At 38.1% G+C, this 23,474-nt stretch overlaps 1 protein-coding gene across 4 annotated transcripts in view; it reads right to left on the reverse strand.

The window, feature by feature from the left end:
- TRIQK (triple QxxK/R motif containing) overlaps nt 1-23,474 on the reverse strand; it is a 75,194-nt gene that overhangs the window by 11,913 nt on the left and 39,807 nt on the right. For all 4 annotated transcript variants that reach the window (XM_090137802.1, XM_090137803.1, XM_031590989.2 and 1 more), the window contains one exon: nt 3,423-3,508. In XM_090137802.1, the coding sequence (XP_089993928.1) occupies nt 3,423-3,508 (86 nt within the window). The remainder of the gene's footprint in view (nt 1-3,422; nt 3,509-23,474) is intronic.

A 23,474-nucleotide genomic window follows, 5' to 3' on the forward strand; every position in this document is an offset into this window, starting at 1 on the left:
TTGAACTAACTTTTGATAGTTATTAGTGCTTAGCTACTTCTCTGACATTATCAACATGTATAAAATATCTCATTGGGGAAATTAAAAAGTACTAAATGGCAGTGACTGAAAGAAACTTTGTTACTTTAAACCTTGCATTAAAATGACAAGGCAATCAAAGTTTGACAAGACAAGCTAATTAGTATGCCAGCGATGAAATGTGAAGGATCTCCAGGGGATTGGTTCTCGAAAGTTTTATGTCATTTATAGGGACTTTTTAAAGCAAATGTTGTCAGCTCTTGTGGTGAAATACACAACAGTTGAATTTCATTATCTTGATAAATATTGAGGACTACATCCCTCCTCTGTTTTCCACTCCTCTTCTCTTTCTCCCTAAATACTTGTGCTTACAATTAGTGGTTGTTCTCCCCATGAATTAAATCCTAGTGGAAAACAGTGCTAGAAGTAATAATGGTATAAATGTTGTAAGTGGAATTTTCGAAGACTTGTAAAAATATCCCCCTTTCCTAGAGACCTTCTACTTCTACATATTGTATGACAAAGATATATTTCCTCTACAGTAACTTAAAAAGCAACTTAGGTTTTTCTATGAAAGCATTAATATATTTTGAAGTGCTGCATACTGCATAGTGTACCAAATGCAGATAAACAATAAAAGGTGAATACGCAAATGTGTGTGTTTTTTTCAAACGTTTAACAATAACCTTGGACATTTCTATTTAAAGTGCTGCCTACTTATTACATTGCTCTGTAATTATATCACTTTTCTTTCCTCAGCACAGACTGAAGTTAATCAACTGTCACAGAATCAGAGTCTGCATCACATAAAAATACAAAATTCTCACCCTTAGGAAGGTGAACCATGCTAACTTTGCTAACGTGAAGCGACAGCTGTGACAGTATCTTCCCAAATGAAGAGCTCAGGCACACTCAAAGCTTGGAATATTAGGAAACAAACAATTAAAGTAACGTGTATTTAGCCTCAAAATGGTTTCACAAATATATATACCATAATGAGACCTCAAATCTGTTTTTTTCTGGTTGTCAGAGGCATAAGAACAGTTTAACACCAAGGAGATTTCAAGAAATTCTCATTTCCAAATTTATCCAGATGACAAAATAGCAGTATTTTGGATTGGTGTGGAAGATGAAAATATCTGCCATAAGATTGCTCTTGGGCAGAGAGAGGAACTCAAGGATGGATGGAGCAAAGCAATCCTTGTCTGAGAGAGAGGGTCAGCTTGGGAGGGTGCTCCCCATGGACACAGAGGCCACATCACCAAGCAGCCTCTCCCAGTTGAAAGTATAAAGCAAGCTGAAGTGTTGCCACTGAGAAACGGAAAGAGGTGTGACTTTACCCAACTGCTGTGCTGAGCACCGTAGGTTCGGTCAGTGGAAGGGCAGAGTTTTATTCTACAGGGACTGTCATTATCCTGGTGAAAGTACTGTAACACTTAGCAAGTCTAAGGCTGTTTGCATTAAGCAGGCTCAGTGAGAAGGATGCACAGAAAGGCCTTGCCTTCCTTCCCCATAAGCACATCTGTGGTGTCCACCTTCCCTTCCCTTTTGCTTAAGCTCTGTCAGCTTTTCTCAGCAATTAGGAAGCAAGGCAAATGACTGTGATCTGTTTGAAGATGATCAGTCATATTTTAAGGCCCACGTGTGCAAGAGACTTTACAGTCAGAAGACATCATCTTAAACAATCTTTTTTCTTCCTCTCTTCCATTCTTTCTCCCTCTCTCTCTTTCTTTCTTTCTCTCTTTTTTTTTCCATTCTTCCTTCCTTTCACAGAGGCAGAACTGCAAACCTAGGACATTTCAACTAGGATAACCCCAAGAACACAACACCCCACATACTGGAGAGCATGCTCATATGTTGATGGAAAAAGTCATTTTAACTGCAACAAAGCTGGCATTCTACTAAAATATGCAGGAACACATTTGTACAGAATAAACAATTCTTGTTCTTCTAATTCACTAATGTTTGAGTTTCACTATACATATGATTACACACATGCTTTTCCATTCTCCCTCAATTTGCTTTCAAGTAAGAATTAAGAACAAAGGAAATAAACATGTTTTGAGGAACTAAGGCTCCTATTTTTCTCGCTTGTATGACATACACATAAAATTTGTACATTTCTAAAGAACTAAGCTGTATAGTAAAAGTCTCCAAGTAGAACATCACTTTTAAAAGGTCAATGCATTGAAAGTAAAATGAAAAAAAAAAGCAAAATTTAATAAGGGAAGGAAAAAAACATCAAACACAAAAGGTTAATAATCTATCCTTTAAACAAAAAAGGCAATCTACTTTTTCTCATTAAAAGCTGACACACAGCACTAACTGAGGAGATTATGTTGTGAAAACATACTGCATCGCACGGTAATGCTTGATCGAGATCAGCAATCAGGAGCAAAAAGAAAGCACTGTTTCATGATTATAATAGCAAATTCTGGAAGACAACCAAATACATCATCTGGCAGCTCAACAGCTGTTACAGCTTGGTAGTAATACCTTGGCATTTGCTATAAGCTATAACTTGAAAAAACTGATTTCTCATCTGCCAGATACAAGAAAATGTCCTCCTTTTAACATTTCTGAAGTTTCTTTCACTAGAATACCGAGCTCTCTAATCTTTTTTAATAATTATTTTACACTTTTTTTATCCTTGCTGCTAAGTTAATTGGGCATCACTTTGATTTTTTTTTAAAAAAAGTTGGATGGAAAAATATCAAATGCAACCTAGATAAAACAATGTACGTTCAGCAAAATTCAATTTTGATGATACAGGATAGCAGATAGCATAGATTATTCCTAATTGTCCTCCTTATTCACATTCACAGTCATGATCAATTGGCCATTTTTATACCTCATAACTTCCTGAAAAAGAGACATTTCCAAAATAAAGCTCAGTATCTCTCCAGGTGTTTTGTTCTTACTTAAGCCTACTGTTTGCAAGTCAGAGGCAGTACACATGGATGTAGACTAAAATAATGATGCTGTGAATTTACAACACTTATCAAACCCTGTCTTGAAATTACTCCTGGGTATAGGGAAGGAAGAGGAAGAAAGAAGACGTGTACTGTCAATTTTGTAACAACATGAACTAGTCAAAGCATTTGTTTTGTGTGTACAGTGGCATCCCGAAAAGATCAATTTTCTAAGCACACAATATTTTGGCATTAAAATAAATATGCATCATAACAAGAACTTGGACTATCTTTTAGTGTTTCCACTATTCTAGTTATTTCAGGGTTAAGTAAAAGCAATCCATCATAAATATTTTAGATTCTGGCATTCCACTTAGATTTTGAAGTGTCATAAACAATATCTCTCAGAAATCAATATTCATGCAGCACATCTATGGGGAAAAGAAACAACAAATACACAAAGGTGGAATAAGCTATCAAAGAGAATTCTACCTTTACGCCTAGTGCAGTTTTCTTGGCCTCTGCTTTTAATCTTGTTGCTCTTAACATAGGTCTGGTTTTCTTATAATCTTGCTTTCCTAGAGCAGAAAAACACATTTATTGAAAATGATGCCAAAAAAGATAAAGAATGTCAGCAATTATCTCAGTTTGAAAGTCAGCTCTCACATTTGAAAACATCTCACAGTTCAGCACTTTAAACAGAAGCCGTTTTATAGGACAGGGGCCCAATCAGAAGAACAATGTTCCTAAACTCAGATGAGAGCAACAAGCAAGAGCTGATAAATCAGTATAGAACCTATTACTTCAGAAAGACATCCAAATACACATACTGACAGCCATCCACTAGTACAATGCTTATTAAACTGTTCAGTAAGCATCAGACTGCAAGTAAGTAGATTAAAGGAGGATGACGTTTTACCCCTCGTTTTTCAATCAAAGCAAAATTTTCATTATAATTTTTGTTGGTTAGCCACCTCTAATGCATTTATAAATGTGTAATACATGACATTATGGAGAGCGTTTCATCATTCTGAACTGGAACATTATTTGTGAGCAGCAGAACTCAGAGACATGCAGGTCAATCCAAGTAAGCATTAATAAAACCATTGTTTCACACCATCTGTTTACAGAAACATGTTACACGGAAACTTCTAGAAGTGTCTTAGATGTGCTTTTAAAAAATTATGAGAACCACCTCTTACAGCCACTACAATCGTGCAGCCAAGTGCTTCAGGACTGAGTCCATATGAAGTGAGTTCAGAAGAGGACATGAGAGTACTTAAAAATGGTATAAATCATTTATCTCAATTTAATAATAAAGCATAAAATACTCGATACCTCTCAGGGATATTTTTGCTATTTAAAGGACATGCTACCGCTGTATTGCACACTTTTAACCATAGCCTCTCCAAGCTGCCAGAAGTCAAGGTATTGATACAGTCAGAAAAGGAGGGAAAAAAAAAAGGGAAATCTGTAAAGAAACAGCTCAGAGGGGTAGCACAACTCTTTCTTTTCTCCCCAGTGCATGCCTGAATTTTGTACTTTTTGTCTATTTTCTAACCTAATCCACATTGCTTAAAGAAGAAATTCTATATTATTTTTTTTTCACGAGTAGTTTTACATCTAGGTTTCACCATTATCACATTCAAATCATTTAATCTTTTGTCTAGAACTGTGCCCAGCATTTCTGTGCATGTAACACTCCCATTTAATCAGTCAGATGGGGGTCTTGCATTTATAAACAGTAGAGCAATCTCCAGACTGAGATATTACAGTGCAGTGGTGGAATTCTGCAACATCAGTTGGAAAAGAAAGATCTTCTCCAATGATAGCCTAGATTCACACTTGTATCTTTGTACACACTTTCTGTTTCATTTCTCCACTCTTATTCAATGCAGAGCTCCTCTCTGTGTAGCATATGCTGTTTGCTCTCATGGTCTAATCTCTCCTCAACCCTAGGGATTATACATTGCAAAGGTCTCCGTATTATCCGTTGGTCAGATATTATTCATTGAAGACCTGAAATAACTTAGAAAATACTCACTGACAAAAGGAAAAATAACTGAAATCATTTGAAAAAAGCATACATCCAAAGAGCCTTCTTAGAAAATGGAGTGAAGATGACAAAATGACTATTTATGTCTGATGTTCCAATATATTCATCCAGTCAACAGATCTCGTTTACAGGAGGGGATGACTGCAGCATTATTCTTCAGAAGTGAATGATATCTGATAATAAGATGCATCAGAGAGTTCAGTGCTGTAATAGTCCAAACAGTTATAGAGAGATTTGCAGTAAGAACCAAAACAGCAAAGTCATGACATGAAGCCAGACTGAAAGAGAATGTGTTCCCCTCCTCCCCAAAGTACTGCAGACATACTTTTGCAATGAAATAGTTAAAGAGCTGTCAGAATTTCCATTATAAATGGCAGGAGTTTATAACTCATAAAAATTCACTCCAGGGTGAAATTTGGCATTAGATATACCCCAGCCTTGTGGTTTTTTTTTTTTTTTTTTTTTTTTTTTTTTTGGGGGGGGGGGTTGTTTTGTTTTGTTTGTTTGGAGCCAACTTTCAATAAAACGATACAGCTGTTCTTACTTACTCATGAACAAACTATAGAAATTTATCCATCTGAGATGTTTTAAGTACGACAAAAACTTTCATTTAGAAGTATAAAGCTGACAAGAACTAGGTTCAATTTCAGTTCTCATAATTCATATTTGCTGTTCTCCCATCTGGGGTAAATAAAGCAGGACAGTCAGAGGTTTCCCTTCCAGTGATGCAATGGCATTAGGTAATGAAAACTAGAAAGGACTGCAAGGCCCGTTAGAGATGAGAAAAAATAGTTAGATGCTGTCCCCCACCTACCTTTCCTCTCATTGCCTATTGTCCTCCCTCTTCTTCTCCAAGGACTAACTGTGAAGGTTACTAGAGCAGAGGTAAAGACTGCACAGGAGACAGTCTCCCAAAGAAATTAATCAGGAGTACCAAGCCTATTCCTAGCAAAGAGTAAGCTAATTGGCGTTACTTCCCTCAGCTTCAAGCACTCTGGTACTGTCTATTCCAGTTATCACAGAATCACAGAATCACAGAATTGCCAGGGTTGGAAGGGACCTCAAGGATCATGAATCTCCAACGCCCCTGCCACATGCAGGGCCACCAACCTCCTCATTTAATACTAGACCAGGCTGCCCAGGGCCCCATCCAACATGGCCTTGAACACCTCCAGGGACGGGGCATCCACAACCTCTCTGGGCAGCCTGTTCCAGCACCTCACCAAGAAGAATTTCTCCCTGACGTCCAATCTAAATCTCTCCTCCCTCAACTTAAAACCATGGTTATGGTTAGGACTGGATTGTAATTTAGAGAATACTTTCAGATTTATATTAAATCTGATATGAACAACTACCTCAACCTTTATAAGGAATAGGCTATTTAAATAATTACTCCGGAGCTGATGCTTCTCCAAATCAATGTACCTGTCATTATTCCACCATTCTTCTTTCAAATGCAAAAGCCAGAGAAAAAAATATATAGGAGAGAAACAGTCTGAGTCTACCAAGTGCAAAAGTTTAAAAAGGGCATCTGTGGAGTCCTTCCTAATGAAAACCAGATTTAGCAAATGCACTAAAGGACTCTTAAAACATATGAACTTTCTGAGGCCTTGGGAAAAACATCTGCAACACAGGACTATAAAGAACTCTGAAATGCAAAGCCCCAACCACGTGAACGCTGATCATTACCACCTGGAACACAAGCAGAAATAACTAGTACTAGCTCCCTATGTTCTCTCTGAGCCTTCAAATTCAACCAGTTGGAGTATGTATATTCACACTTCCAATTTCTTACAGTTTTATCTCACTTATCTGAAAGCTTTGTACATTTATCCATCAGAGTCCTCAGCTAAAGCTGTTTCTTCATCCTGGGAAGTGATCGTCAAAACCAGTTAAGATGGACTCTGCAAACAAAGCTCCATTTGTTTGCTCTACCCAATGTCTATTCAAGACAGTCACTGAGTTTTCCTGGGGGAACACAGAAAGGCAAGAAAAGAAGCCAAAATCATATCACTGGAAAATTGCCAGACCAAATCCTACTTTGTGTATTACCTAAGCAAAATCCTTTACCTTTTTTTACTTTTTCTCATTGTCATTACCATAAATTCTTCATTTCATCTGTCAAACTCGAGTACCAGCTTTCCTTTTCTTCTTTTTCTAACTACCTCACTTTTATTTATTTATTTTACAAAGTCAGTACTTATATCTCTACAACTTCTCCAAATTTCATCATTTTCTTTCCATTTTTAAGGCCAAAGAACTAGTCCATGATAAGAAAGCTATTCTTGTCATCTATAGCCATGTCCTCTCTTGATTGTCTTGCCTCTGGCCAGTTCCTCCAAAGTCCAGCTGCAAAGACCACCCATCTTTTCATTTTAGTACTTGAGGTTGCCTTAGCCCTTCAGAAGTTCTCCAGAGCTCATCCTTCATTCCATCTCTTTATCCCATCCTTGTTTGCCCGTTTTTTTTTCTACTGTTTTGGTTGCAATGGGATCTCAATGCCAGCTGAACAGAGCTGTTCCTATTTACAATCTTGTTTTGAAAACTCCCCAGAAGTTGAAACGAAAACTCTTCTATTAGCAGTAGAATTAGTAAAGCATGAAGATAAGAGTGAAAGATAGGGACTTTTTCAATTACTAAACTGCTGTATTGTGAAAAATGTTGGCACCTCCCATAGAGCAAGCGTTAGGGATTCATACGGTAGGCAGCAAAAAGTTGTTTCTTTTCAAGATACTAGGATTAGAAAGCTATAGATTTCCAAAAAAATTACTTCTATTCACACTGGAGAAAGGAATTCTATATATCTTCTATTCAATAATTTTAATAACAGATTAGATAAAATCTGATCTGGGATGTTCCGTATTCTTTTTAACTAAGCCTAAAATGATATCACTGTTAATGCAAAACTTAAACTAAATAGCAGCTATGAGCTAGACAAGTTCATCAAGTTCTGGGTGACCTTTCCTATTTACTCTGCAGAAACGTGGTAACATCACCTGATAGTATGTAAGACACCGTGCTTTGCATACATAACAAGCTCTGCAACACAAGGAACCAATAATGCAACATGTTGAACACTGTATTTTAAGAAAACTGACTACATCTAAGATTTTGTTTAAAGATGCTGCCATTTACCATACAATCTGAACCTATATCATAACTTCTTAAAAAAAAAAAAATTAGATTCCTGACCTTTCTAGATGTCTATTCTGTCATTCTAACAATTGCTCACTACTGGATTTGAATAACTGACTAAAGACTGCCTCTCTGTTTTTCAATTCATCAGGCTTAAGCAGAAACAGGACTGCATCTTTGGCCTTTGTTGATACTGTTGTCCAAGCTTATTATCATATGAATATCTGGTTATTGTTTTATAAATGTTCACATTTCGGGAGCTCACTGCCTCCTTTTCTCTCAGTAGACTTTACAATATCCACCTTCATTATCATCATGCGGCAGCACTGCTCTTCGCCTGCATTTTCTACTTTAAAAATTAATGCACTGCTATTTTCTGAATACTGTACTGCGTAAGCTGCTTATGAGTACATTATGCTATCAAGCGAGCACATGCAGAAAAGCTTCCTAAACTGTTATTCTTTCAATGAAAATACAGCTGGTTCTGCTTCAAAGGCACTTCTTTTCACCTGCAAATGGACTTGCTCCTACACTTATTCCTCAATTCATTGTCTTTTATTTGTGTCTGCAAATCTTTAATTGCCTTTAATTAGAAAAAAGTAAATTCAGTGCTTTAATCTTGCAAATACATTCAATCATAATTCTGTCTGGGATGAATACCAAGTTCTATTCACTGACTGATCTTTATAACAAAGGTATATAAATTTATTGTCCGTTTATATAGACCACACCAATTAAGCCACAATGGAAAAACAAATAGATAAGAGTCAAAATATTTGAAACGAGAAATGTGCAATCTAAATTTAATTACTCAGACAAATTATTTGAAGATGAGTTATTTACAGCATGCCAAAAAACCTGGCAGATAGTAAAATTTGCTAATCAACATTATGAATTTAAAATTCCTTTCAACACTTTCAGCATAATTCGTAGCAACCAACAAACTACTGTCTTGAATCTTCCTCTGTTAGTGTTATAATCAAAACATTAGTCAGATTTTTTCCACATAGTAGCAATCCATTTCATATGTTAAAAGTATTGTTTGAAGCACAATAAAACCACAACTCCTGGGTAAATTTTAATTACTGGTAGTTGTTTAACTAAAATATATTAATGTACTTCATGTTGAAACCCAGACTAAAATGTATAAACATCTAATTAGAAACTAGAAAAACTAGAATCAGGCTGGGACAAGCTTTGCTGTCAAACTGGTACTGTGAAATTGTACACCCAGTTAAGCTGAAATTAATGTTCTTATTATTAATTTGAATTATTGAACGAAACCCGCCAGTTAAATCCTACTGAGCAAGCACAGAAGAATAAAATGGTCCTCTGGACTTTTTAGGGTTTCTATAGTCTGACTTGGAGCAGCCCCTTGATTTCCCCACTGTAACAAGTAGAAGGGAGAAGCTGCTCTTTCTAGCAGGGGCAAGGATTCAAGACAGAGGAATGCCCAGTCACACTGTTCTCCACAATCTACAAGACACATTACAGTCATAAGATTTTTAGGAGCTTGCCAGCTGTCTCTTTGTATCCCATAGAGAGACTTCTGCAAAGACTGAGTGGCAGCCATGTAAGACAACCAAAACTGCCCTTTGGCAGTACCTATTTTACTGTTGACAACAGAGAGATCATAGAGTTGTTCAGCACCCAGACCATGAGCTTTGGTTTAGCCTCTAAAGTTAGGTGTAACAAATCAAGCCAAAGGGACTATATCTAAAAGAGAAGCAGAGAAACAGAAGAAGTGTCCTACATGTTTTTATTTGGATTCTTGAGACATTTCCAGACACAGTCAAATTACCTTTTAAGTATTAGATACTATTAGTATTATTAGCTTAGGTATTACTAGTACCATACAGATCCACAGAGGAACTGTAAGCTTAACTGGTGGTTCCTAGTGAATTCCACCCATGATCAGCTATTCCATGACAGCTCCTAAGCCATTTAAGCTATGTCTGTAATACAGAGACCATATTGTGCTGATGTACCATAATTATTACAGTGCTTCATCAGATCCTTCCTTGTGTACCAGCTACATTCCCTGGAGTTTCAAGCTGCAGAGTCATAGGATAATTAGGTTAGCAGGGATTTCTGGAGGTCATCTGGTCCAACCCTCTACTCACAACAAAGCCAGTTTTGAAAACAGATCCAGCCTGAAAGTTAATTCTGGTTGCTCAAGTCTTTGTCAAGCTAAATTTTGAATATTTTCCAAGGAGGAGATTCCAAAACCTCTCTGAGTAACCTTTTCCAACCTTTTACCATTCTAATGGTAAGAACAGTTTTCTCCTCCCTAATTAGAATTTCCATGTTCTACCTTGAGTGTGTTGCATCTTGCATTCTTGAGAAAAGTCAGGCTTCACCTTATATGAACACATGCCAGCAATGTAACCTTGCTGTTAAGAAGGCTAACGGTAATTTTGGCTGCATTAGGCAAAATATCACTAGCAGGTCAATGGAGATGATTCTGTCCCTCTGTTTGGAACTAGTGAGGCCACATCTGGAGTTAGTGCTGTGTCAATTCTGTCCTCTCTAATACAAGAGAGACTTGAACATACTGAAGACAGTCCAACAGAGAGCTACGAAGATGTTCAAGGGCCTGGAGCACCTCTCCTAAGACAAGAGGCTGAGAGAGCTAGGCCTGCTCAGACTGGAGAATGGAACACTCAGGGGGACCTCATTCATAAATACCTGAGGGAAGGATGCAGAGAGGACAGAGCCAGACTCTTTTCAGTGACACCCAGTGCCAGGACAGGTGACAATGGGCACAAACCGGAACACAGAAGATTCCTACCGAGTGCCAGGCAACACTGCTGTGCTGTGCAGATGCCAGAGAACTGGCACAGGTTTCCCAGAGAGGTTGTGGAATCTCCTCCTTGGAGATCTCCAGAATCTGGCTGCACGCAGGTCTGTGTCCCCTGCTCTGTGTGTCCCTGCTGCAGCAAGGGCTGGGCCAGGCAGACCTGAAACCCTGCCAAGCCTCAGCCACTCTGAAATTCTGTGAAACAGAAACTAATGGAATTCAGTGGGCTGTAAAAACCGTTAGTTTGTACTTTCAACAGTTCTATAATGTTACAATAGCTTACTTTTTAATAGAAGGGAATAAAATTTATTTTTTTCCAACATGCTCTGGAACTCCTGAAAACCAGGCTTTCTCATACACCATAGCAGAATTTTTCTTTACCTGCCTTTACTAATGTCAGGAAGCTACGTGTCTGGCATGCAGAAGGAAGTGTTTTCTTAAGCACTTTGTAACATCACACAGCCCCACAGAGGAACCAATTGCACCCATATCCTAAAATATGCATACCAAAGAGCATGCTTAAATCTCTTTGAGAGATCTTAAACCGGTGACTGCAATTCATTGAGTAACAGAATCTGAATTCAGTGAAACTCTAATCATACCTGACATCTACATTTTAAATATGCATGCATCATCTATAACATTACAACTTGGCAACTGGAAATAACTGTTGGTCCAGGATGTTAAAGGAACCTCAGAAAACAAAATTTGAAAAAAAAAAAAAAAAAAAAAAAGTTCTGGCCTCCCTCAGTTAAAATCAGAGAGCACATCAATTATCAGTAGTAATGGTTAGGGTAATCTACCTTTGAGAACTGGTGCAAGAACTCTACTACACGAGCATGAAAAACAGGACTAAGTCCTCAAGAATTTACAACTGGTTTTTTTTTTTTTCTCTAATATCACACGGACACAATCAAAGGCCATTCTTTTCCAGAGAAGCAGAAGACAGGCTTTCTTGTTTTTAATTGCTGTGATTACAAATGGAGGTTTTGGAGTCTTAGGTTAACAGAAACACTTTGTTATGTTTTAAGCATACTCAAGAACATGTCTGTAATCATAAAAAGCATGAAAACCCCCCACAGTTGCTCTGTTTTTTATTCAGGTTTAATGGCAGCTCAAATCACTGACCATTTTTCAATCTTGAGAGACAGAACAGCTTGACACTAATAATACATTTGTAAAGGACACATCATCATTTAACACAACATTAAGTGCTCAGGGACAACTTTTTACTGTAGACACAATGTGCTCTAAGCTCAGGGTTGACATTTAATGCTACAAAGATAATCCAACCAGTCATTCATGAGGGGTAAATTAATTTTCAAGCAACTATATTTCGGCTCTAAGCCAACTAGAAGGACGCATTAAAATGAATAAGTTTCTTCTACACTGCCTGCAAGATTAAAAAAAAAAAAAAAAAATCAAAATATAAAGCATCCTTAAGTATGCCAAAATATAACCATTTAATTATTGCTATCTTTCCTTGACTCCAGAACTCAAGTCCGGTAATATTTGTTAAATATAATATTCTGACAGGAAACAAAATCCTTCAGAAAATCCTTCAGAATTTTCTACGAGTTGCCATGAAAAGCCTTAATTCATTAAAGAAACATTTTACATTTAAAGTCTCTACTAGGCATAGGTTGATTGTAACAGACAATTAAAAGGATTTGAATTAGCACCTTTTCTGAGACTTGTTTTAAGGAATCTTTCAAAAAATATATTAACAATATTGAAAAGGATTTCAGAAAATAGGCTGTCAATAATGAAAAAAAGCATATTTTAAATCAGTTAATGCAGTCGTGAAATTTCATTATTTTTAACACCTGTGGAACACAATTAATTGCAAGATCATAATAAAAAGTACGAAGAACAGCAGTAAAAATATTCATGCTTACTAGACGCTGTTCGATGAGCATTTTTCTTCATATATTTCACAATTAAATTATCTTTTAAAAACTTTTGTTGAAGCCCAACATATGCATGCCAGCAGACATTAAAAAGTAATAGCTCCATCTAAAAAGGAGTATCTTAAATGATGACAGTTCTTCAATTAACCTTTCCAAGAATCTCTTTAACATTTCATACTCAAACAGACAACTACAAGAAACATTAAATACCTTTCTTAAAAAGAAATTAACACAATTAATTTGAAACAGATCACTGAGTGAGTGTTCCACTTGTCCTCCATCTACATAATCTATACATGCATGAATGTGCACTGTAGTTTTGAGCAATTTTTTGTTACTTTGCTACAGAGCAACTTCTAGCATTTGTACTTTCTTATAAACAATTATGTTTTAATATAAATTCTGAAACTGAGGAAATAAAAAACAAATTTGACTGCATAGGAGTGAAATACCACATTAATGTAAGTACAAGCTATAGCTTTTATCAAAAATTTGATTACACTTGGAAAGGATTTGATTTTTTTTGGACAATGGAAACTATCATACTCTTTCTTGGATGATAAAAGGTGTGAAAAAGGCAGCTCAGTGCATGGCACAAGGGCCGTACAGCTCACAAAGAGCCTTTCTGCCTTTCTGAGACAGGCTGAGCCTAGCTCCAACTTGGCTTACACTGATTTTATTAACTTTGCTGGCTGCAAGCAGAGGAAAATGTGATATACCTTGAATAAGTGGAAACAGATGCATGGACTCTTGGTCAAAGCTTCCTAGGCAGACGGACAAAGCATGCAGCACGGTCATTCCAGAACTGCACAAGGTCTGTGTCTGTTCTTCTGCTCTTTGGAATCTCAATCTCTTGCAGTTTCGGACTTTAATATATGCTATTCAAAGGTAAAGTCATAGTTCACTTAATAGGTAAAAATCTAAGCAGAGGAGGATCTACAAGTAGAAGATGTGTAGCAAAGGTGAGAGAGTGTCATTATCACCACAGATTCTGATAATCCCCAGAAGACCATCTAAGAATCATGATAGACACAGTAACTACAGAATCACAGAAGAAAGGGTCTAGAGAGGACCTTGAAAAGTTACTTTGTTTGCCCCTGCTCTAAGAAAGGATGAAGTTTACCTACATAATTCTTGATGGATTTTTGTCTATGTAGTTCTTAACACTGCTAAAAAAATGGGACTGTACCCTAGCTTTCCCCTAGTGCTTCACAAGCTTTATCATTAAAGCTTTCTTCAGGTCCAATGTCTAATTTAAATGTCCCTTAATGAACTGTTAAAGCATTACTTTTCATCATATCCACCATGAACTCAGAAGTCAGTTGATTTTATCACTCGCTTCATTGCATAAGGTTTTTTGTAGATTTAATGACTGTCATTGTATCTCTCAAGTCTTCCGTTATAAAGATTGAAAAACACCAGTTCCTCAGTCCTCTCTGGGTCCCAGTTGCTCTCCTCTGGATTTTTCTTCTGATCTTCGTGCAATATTGATAGATTCTCTACCTAGGATGGGACCAACCCTGGATAAATGTTGGATGCCGCAACAGAAGGACATAAGAGAGCATCCAAAGGAGGGCAACAGAGATGGGGAAAGATCTGAAGGGCAAGATGTATGAGGAGAACTGAGGCCCCTTGGTTTGTGCAGCCCTGAGGAGAAAATTCATAGTGGCTGCAGATAGGGTAAAAAAGATAACCCTGGGAACCACTGACACATCAGTCCCACTTCTGTGCCAGGGAAGATCATGGAACAGATCCTCCTGGAAGCAATGCTAGGGCACCCAGAGAACAGGGAGCTCATATGGGAGAACCAGCATGGCTTCACCAAGGGCAAATCCTGTTTGACCAACTTGGTGGCCTTCTATGATCCTGCTCATCATTACATCAATGGACAAGGAAGAGCCACTGATGTCATCTATCTCGACTTCAGTAAGGCCTTTGACATGGTACCCCATAACATCCTTCTCTCCACACTGGGAAGATACGGATTTGATTGATGGACTGTTCAATGGATGAAGAACTGGCTGCAGGATTGAGTCCAGAGAATGTGGTCAATGGCTCAACGTCTGGATGGAGACTGGTGACGAGTGGTGTTCCCCAAGGGTCAGTGCTGGGGCTGATACTCTTTAGTATCTTCATCAGAGACGCTGACAGTGGGGTAAAATGCATCCTCAGCAAGTTTGCTGATGACACCAATCTGTGGGGTGGTAGACACATAAGAAGGATGGGATGCCTGAGTGGTGGGCCTAGGTGAACCTCATGAAGTTCAATAAATCCAACTGCAAGGTCTTGCACCTGAGTCAAGGTAACACTACCAACACAAACTGGGGGGTAGAAGGACCGACAACAGCCCTGCCAAAAAATAAGGGTAACGGTGGATTGCAAGCTGGATGTGAGCCAGCAATGTGCCCCCACAACCCAGAAAGCTAAGTGCATCCTGGGCTGCATCAAAAAATGCAGGTCAAGGGAGGTGATCCTGTCTCTCTATTCTGCAATGGCGAGGCCCCTCCTGGAGCACTGCATCTAGATGTGGTCCTCAATACAGGAGAAACATAGACCTGTTGGAGCGCATCCAGAGGGCCACAGAAACAATCCATGGAGTGGAACACCTCTCCTATGAGGACAGGCTGAGAGAGCTGGGGGTCTTCAGCCTGGAGAAGAGAAGGCTGCAAGGTGACCTCATAGTGGCCTTTCAGTACCTAAAGAGGAGCTACAGGAAAGAAGGGGATAGACTCTTTAGCAGGGTCCATGGCAACAAAACAAGGGGCTTCAAGCTCAAAGAGAGTAGATTTAGGTTAGCTATAAGGAAAAAATCTTTTACAGTGAGGGTTCTGAGGCACTTGAACAGGTTACCTAGTGTCGTGCTTGATGCCCTGTCCTTTGAGACTTTCAAGATGAGGCTGGATAAGGTCATGGGCATGGGTCATGGGCAACCTGATCTAGCTGTGGTGTTCCTGTTCATTGCAGGGGAGTTGGACTAGATGGCCTTCAGAGGTCCCTTCCAACTCTAAGGATTCTATGATTCTATATTCACGTATCTCTATTTATCAGAATATATGGTCAAAAAGACTTGAAAGAGTCAAAGTGTATGGCACCTGTTCCTCTTCTGTAAGATTTGCTTCTCAGTCACCGAAGAAAATCAGATTGGACTGACAAACATTGGCTGCTACTTTCCTCCTCATTGTACTTCAGGTGCTTACAAGACACTATGTGTCCCTGTCCTGAAGGGTGCGAAAGATGAGGCAGCTGCATTCAATAATTTATGATTATTGTATGTCCCATCTGTTTGACTGCCATTGTGATGTTGGCTGTATAATTACTACAGGTTAGCTCCAGTAAAAGCTAGTCCATCCATACGCAGGAGGGTAGAAAACTATTGCTAATAGTTATCCACTGAGAACACTTAAAGATAATAAAGGAAAATATGGAGGCTGATGACCAAGTCACTCAATTCAGCTGCCCACAGTAAAACATATCCATGTTACAGATCCTCCACAAAACATCTCTGTTCTCCTCGCTCCCATGATTACACAGCCAGAGATTCCCCCCACTGTCTTACATAAAGCTACATTACTTTGAACTTTACATAAAACAAGAGTGATTGAGGTCACAGCAGAAGTTAAAGATTCCCTATTGTGGACTTTACCCCCGCCCCTCCCAAAAAACAACCCACCACCAACATGTAAATGATTCTGAGATCCCAATTCAAAGGAAAGCAATATTCCATTCCTTCTTTCCCCACTGAAGAAAACCTGTTCAACACTCTAAACCAGAAAGAAACATCCAGATCACAACTCTGGCAATAAGTTTAATTTGGAACATGTTAACGGGATCAAAGAAACCACTGCCTAAAATTTGTTTTCAATGCTGGTAATTTGAAATTTACTCCCAGTTATTCTGGTGTATATCACGCTAGTGCCAAACGATATCAGTGAATCACTTATTAGAGTGGTTGCTGAATAAGCACTGCAACATCACCACACACTGTAATCTCAAACCACTCGCACAAAGGGTCGGTGGTGCTTCAGGTCAGGAGTTTTTCTCTCCTGCTACAGTTAACTCCTCACTACCTGACATGCTCAACCTACCAGTCAATTGTGTCCTGTCCCTGGGGGACATCACAGTGAGACTGGGACACCACATGGATCCAGAGTCACCCCTCACCCCTTTATCCCATGCCCTTGCCTCTTTCACAAGCACCCTCATAGAAGCCACAGACCTCCCTAGCCATGCCTGACCAGACATTCTGCCGCAGGACTTTGCTTACAGGAGAGATGAGGGTGGCAATCGACAATAGGAAGGACATAATCTGTTACCCACAGCTTCCTTTTCCCCAGCTGGAACAGAAATGGCTTGGAGTGGCACAAAAAACCTAGTAACTCAGGGAACAGATCAGGTCATCTGATAAAGAGTACAGGAATCTATTGAAGACACCACAGTTGCATCCTTGCCTAATTTAGTTTTAGTTTTTGTTTCTCACACACAATATTTGAGCAATATTAATACATTAAGCCATCATTCAATCATATTTCTGATTTTACAAAAAACAAAAAAGCCTTGTGGCAAACAAAGAACTTTGTAAATAAAGTCACATTATGGGCCAGGAACAGAGACTCAGAGACTGTGCAGCTAAGGAGATGCTTCTCTCTAATCCCTGCTCGGTGGAAATCTCTTTTAAACTTAGCTTGTGCCATGGTTGCCAAGATTAAAAGCATTTTTTGCTTCAGACTGACTCGCTGTTAACTCATCACTTGTCACAACCTGATAAAGAAAAGCTTCCCATTTCTGAACCAAACAATACCTGGATTCGGAGGCAGAACTTGTGGGTAATGGATTAAATTTAGAGATTTAGAGATTCATGGATTTTACGTAAGAGAGGAGAAGCTGCAAGGTCAGAAGGAGACATTCTATGAACGCTCACAGCCAGATCACACACCAAGGACAGCGACCCAGCCTATAAAGGGACAGAGTGGAGAAAGGAACTAAAGGCATCTGAGTGAAGAGACTTGCGCAAGATCAGGCACCAGAAGAATGTCTTAACTCTTGATCCACTGTCTTATCCAGTGGATAATGCTTTTCTCAGAATTGAAAATAAATTGGATGCTGTCTGCCAAGATGCAGTAATTCCTAACTAGTAAGTCATATCATTCTGGACCAGCTGTATATTACAAGACCATCTCAAAATACAAGTTGCAATTTATTAATTCTGCCTAAGAAAAAGGTTTCCAGTAATACTGTCAGCATTTGCAGTTCTCACTTCAGTGAAGCATATAGCAAAGGATGCTTTGTCAGACCTATATATCACTGTCACTCCAGGAGTCAACGCACTGACAGTCTTAGCAGAGGTGGATGTTACAGGATACCGTGAAAGTGATTATGTAAGATGGAAAAGCAGGTTTTTGGAGTCTCACTCCAGCAATGCAGAAATCATAGGCTTTTAATGGCATTAGTGGAAAAGGGAACATCTCTTGTATACATCACCATTATCCCCTGGGATCCTAAAATTACTTGTGAGGAATAATCTCTCCAACTCACTCATAATTTTAGCACTCGTAAAAACTACGCATCTTCAGTTCGCCCATAATTTAAAATTCTTCTCTTCAACAGAAATATCACCTGACAGGTCTTAACTTAAAGTGAATGACAGCAATAGCAGCTTACTTATAAGTGTAAAGGAAATGCATATTTATGAGCACCCAGAGTAATGGTTTATGGACTTCAGAACTAAAAGTGTAATAACGTCTCAAAGGCATATTAGGAGGCACAATTTTACCTTTCAAAGCAAAACTGGGCTATAGACAGTGATGAGATCCATCTCTGTGTTAAGATACTAAAGTTTGCTAATACAGCAAGAAATGGTAGAGAAGTCTGGCCGACTTTTACATTTATTTTTATTTTTCCAGACTTACTATTCCAACCTTTTCATTTCCCTTCACGAGACTTTGTGGAAGAGGAACTATAGGTTAGTGTGCAGTGTATTAAAACATGTAAAAACAATGGCATGTTATTCCTGTCTTATAGGAGAATATCTTCTATCTGTTTACAAACACTGCAGTCCTCGATATATGAAACAGATAGATTTTACTTCACACCTTCTCTTCAGGCATTAAAATTTGTCAATTAACTGAAATTATTCAGCTGCATTTTTTCCAATCATTTTGCCATCAGAGTGATGTTAATGAGTTTATCTGAAAACTTTTGATTTCGTTTCATCATTATCAGCAGAATCAGCCTTCTGTTGATCTTTTCACAAATCAAGTCTGTTTCAACAATGGTTTTATTTTGAACCTGACTACACTGTGAACAATTTAAATAGTGAAAGGCATGTGTTAGGCCAGTTTATTCAAAGAAGCAAAGCATCATATTTTTCAAAAACTTGATTCCGTAGGAAGATCTTTTGTATGTTGTCCTTTGTAGGAAACATAAAAGCTGGAATGAGCGCTGAGGAAAAGAGCGTACTGTCTGGAAAAGTGTTTGAGCAGATAAAGCATGAAGCTGCTTTCCACTCCTGGATCTTCCATAAAATTATTGTATAACCCTGGGAAATCTTTTTGCCTTGCAAGACTTTAGTACTCATCAAAATCGCTGAGATTCTGATGTAGTAGTGTAATAGGAGTGAAAAGCACTTAGGACTGTTATCTATTAGAGATGATTCTCTGATGGCCTATATTAATTTATTTTAAAATATTTTAAAATTACATTTACAAATATAATGAGAAACAATTAAAATGTACCTGAAAAAGTAACCAAATCTTCTACTGACCCTTAAAGTCAATTTCTTATTCATTAAGAATGCATGATAAATATTTATAAACCTATGCACAAAGCAATTTCAGTTTCTGGAATTAAAAGCATACAAAAATACTCTAAATTGAAGAGAAAATTAACTCCTAGCTATGCTTGCTTCCTCTCAAACTCTTAATATTGAGAGTGATCTCATCACAAAGGTCCTATAGAACTACCCCTATCTTTTTCTTTACTGAATAAGTCCCCTCATGTAGAGTCACACCGTCTAGTGGGTGACACAGGATGCAGAATTTCACTGCAGCACCATTACCTACCACCCAGCAACTCTATTCATATGTCTTTTCAGGGTTAATCCTGACATGCAGCATCAGCAGAGACTCCTTCACTTCCCATGACAGGGTGCTCCCAACAGAGAGGACAAGGCACTGCTCAAGACAGATGAAAGAGGTTATTTGTAAAGTACCAGAACACTTCTCTATTAACATTCCTCCCTCTGATTGATTCTTTAAACATACCAGTAGGGACACATTTATTATACATAGCATGCAGAGTGAGAAACAGTCAATGCAATTTTTTTTCATAGTCATTTTTCAGTTCCTCACAGTTTAGAGGTTTGTCTCACACTCAGAGTGAATTGTTTTTGTGAACGTCTTGTTTCATAGACAGATACAGATACACAGAAGAAAACAAAGCCACACACCCTCCCCATGGTCTGTTTTTGAACAGTTCAGTTCTTCAGAAGAAAAGAGACACAACTTCACTTTCAGTAACAATGCAATCCTTATGACAGACAGGCTTTTCCTAGGCCAAGGGAAAAGCCAGTGGATCTGATTATGCCTAAGAATCTTAGGCTCTAAGAATTTAGCAAAGCAATTTTGCATATGCCGAATTGAGGCCACTAAATTATTAAAATTTGACTCAACTAAAATTTGACTCAAACACACATGAAATGGAGATTTTCAGCGAATTAACTTCTAGTTCTCTTGGTGCAAAATCCAAAGGCTTGTCAGAAATACAATGCTAATTTTATGCTCATGTTTCAACCACTATAAAAGGACTACAAAATGTGGCAAAAGGATTCACTGACAATTCACTCAGTGGTGTGCTTTATTTTCTATTGCTTTGGTTTTCCCACAGAAATAACACAGAAAAAATTCATTAGCTACTCACCTAACTGTATTTTTAATATAGATAGGTACTAACAAGTGCAAAAGCAGGCAATGAAAAGTCAAGGAACAAACATAAAGTTGTCTGCTTCGAACATAAACCAGAACACAGAATTCCATTTTATGATAATGTATGCTGTTCAGAAGCCCCTTCCTCTCTCAGTAGCTAAGTAAACACGCACGATAAGACTCATTGATCAAGTCATGTGATGTGCAGTAAATGAGGCAAGGGACCAATGGAAGATGACAAATGTCTTTATGGTTAGGATAATAGATGAGGACCAGAATGTCTCTTCCTCTCTCAGCCACGTGCTTTGTGTATCACCTTGTACAAGATATTTACATATTAGTGTAGTCTTCCTTCTTCTTCGCTAGTAGAAGTGCAGAGATGTTACAAAGCAAAACATGACAATAGCCTTACCTCATTACTCTGAGGCCAACATCCCCTTCCTCCATCAAACAGCAGCCCTATCTGATATGTTAGTGACCAACAGTTCAAGCAAATCTCTTCCTACTCCAGGGATTTACCCAACTACAATCTGTTTCAGTCAATAACATCCATCTACTCTAGACATACTAGGAGTGAAGTTTTGCAGCGTCTCACGTTACTGGTGTGTAGTTCCATGATCAGAGTAATCTTATGCTGAAGATTTCAGTGTTTAGTGCTGCACACCCACATGAACTTAATTTAAAATGTGATTAACCAGGTTAAAATTATTCTTGGGAAACAGCTGATTTTGCATATGCTGTTCAATAAATAAGCTGATGATTTTAATTCAGAAGGAAAACTCTACCTAAAAAAGGACTTAGTCAATAATGTATGCAATGAATATATGAATGCCTTCGTATTGCCATGCCCTTATTCTACAACCTTCAGACTCTTTCCAAACTCTTCCTATTTACTTACTGAAAGAAATAAATTCTCAGCTTCCTTAAGAACTTACAAATACTGTCTGCTTCTCTCTTCTGTCCCCTTGGGGATGAGCTATTTGCTGTAAGTATTTGGTATAAACCATTTTTTTGTCTCTCGCTGACATTCTGTGATGACAAGAATGCCTGAGTCACATCCTATTCCTGCAGTGGGACATGACACAACGGCTAGGGCCAAGGGATAACATACAAAAGTCTAGTCAAAGATGTATCTTGGGACCTACTAAGAAACTGCATACTGTAATGACTAATAGACTCAGTCTCTCTCTCAGCACTGCCCTTCTATAAAATAAAGTACAAAAGAAGCAGCAAGAGCAAATGCACCTAGTAGCTATTAAAAAACAAACAACAAACAGTAAAGATGATGCTGTGGAGATGCTTTAATAGTTTCACTAGATTATGTTGAGAGTACAAGCACTAAAAATAAAAGGTAATGATACCACAGAAATGTGTCCTTTTCCTTCGTTTCTCTTTTTCCATCCCAGATTTTCAGCATAAATTTCATACTCACTCCAACAAGAAGAAAAAAAGCTTGTGAAATTCAAGATTATCTTTGCAGAAATTTTAATTTTGGTTAAAATAACCAGTATTAATTTTTCCATAAGTAAAACTACAGGCAGAAAGTTATGGTAATCCTTCCAAATGCATTTTCTAGCTATAAATATCTCAGAAAGCTGCTCCACTTCACAGTAAAACTTTGTCCATATGGAACATATGACTAGAAAGGACTTTGTGAACTACAGAAATCCAGTACTCTGTTACTGAAAGTACTCATATCATTCAGTCTTGTTCCAAACTGATCACAGGAGACAATCAGTTAGAAAAAAAATCTAGAGCTTTTGTTTGGTTGTTTTGGTTGTCCAAGTAGGACATCAATCAAGAACTTCAGTCTTCTGTTGCCTTCTGATTTCTAGCTGTATTTCTTTATGGAAAATTTATATTCATTGTAGACTGAGTGTATACAGACTTGTCTTCTCCTAGTGTTTACTCCCAAAGCATTCATTTCAGCTTGTGTTTGGCTGGGCTAAGCATGTTTACTTAAAAATTGGTTTTATTTTCTTGGTCACCCTAGCAGGTCTTTCAGCACCTCTCTTTCTTTCACTTTAAAGTGGACGAGCAAAACAGTATTCAATATTTCAAATGCACCACCACCAGTGTCCTAATAGCTTCAATATTTCTTTTCTCTACTTTAAATAAACATGCCATATCATGAGCTTTCTGTTTCTTTATCTGTTCAAGCAAAGCAGGGTAGCAGGCAGCTCTGAGAACGTTTTCTGTGCTGACTTTATGCCAGCACCATTCTAAGTAAATAGTCCCTGTGTTTTAGAAGCAAACAAGAATAATCACAGAGAATGTCAGAATAATTCAGTTTGGAGGGGACCTCTGCTACAGCTAACTGTTCAAAGTCAGGCTTTGTTAAGTTAGTTCTTGTGGATAAGGCCTTTACATGTGCTGAAAAATCTCCAAAGATGGAAATTCCACATCTTGTCTGAGCAACCTCTACCAGCGTTTAGCTTTCTTTATCACAAAACTTTTCCAAAATTATTACTAAGTTATCAACACACACAGTTCTTTGACACTATTGTGACAACAGACAATAAACAAATCATCAACCAACATAACAAGCCTTTCCAGTCTCTTCACACTCATGGACCAGATTTTCCTCTCACTTACAAGGAAGAACATCTGAAATAACTTTCCTCAGTTCAGTAGTTCAATATCTGTCCCAAACTTCCATCACAGTAAAATCCAGCCCTCTAACCATGGCCTCTTGACTGCTGGAAGTGTTTCTCTTTCATCTAA

The sequence above is a fragment of the Phasianus colchicus genome, chromosome 3 (assembly GCF_987193195.1).
Source record: "Phasianus colchicus chromosome 3, bPhaCol1.hap1.1, whole genome shotgun sequence".
Classification (NCBI taxonomy): Eukaryota; Metazoa; Chordata; class Aves; order Galliformes; family Phasianidae; genus Phasianus; species Phasianus colchicus.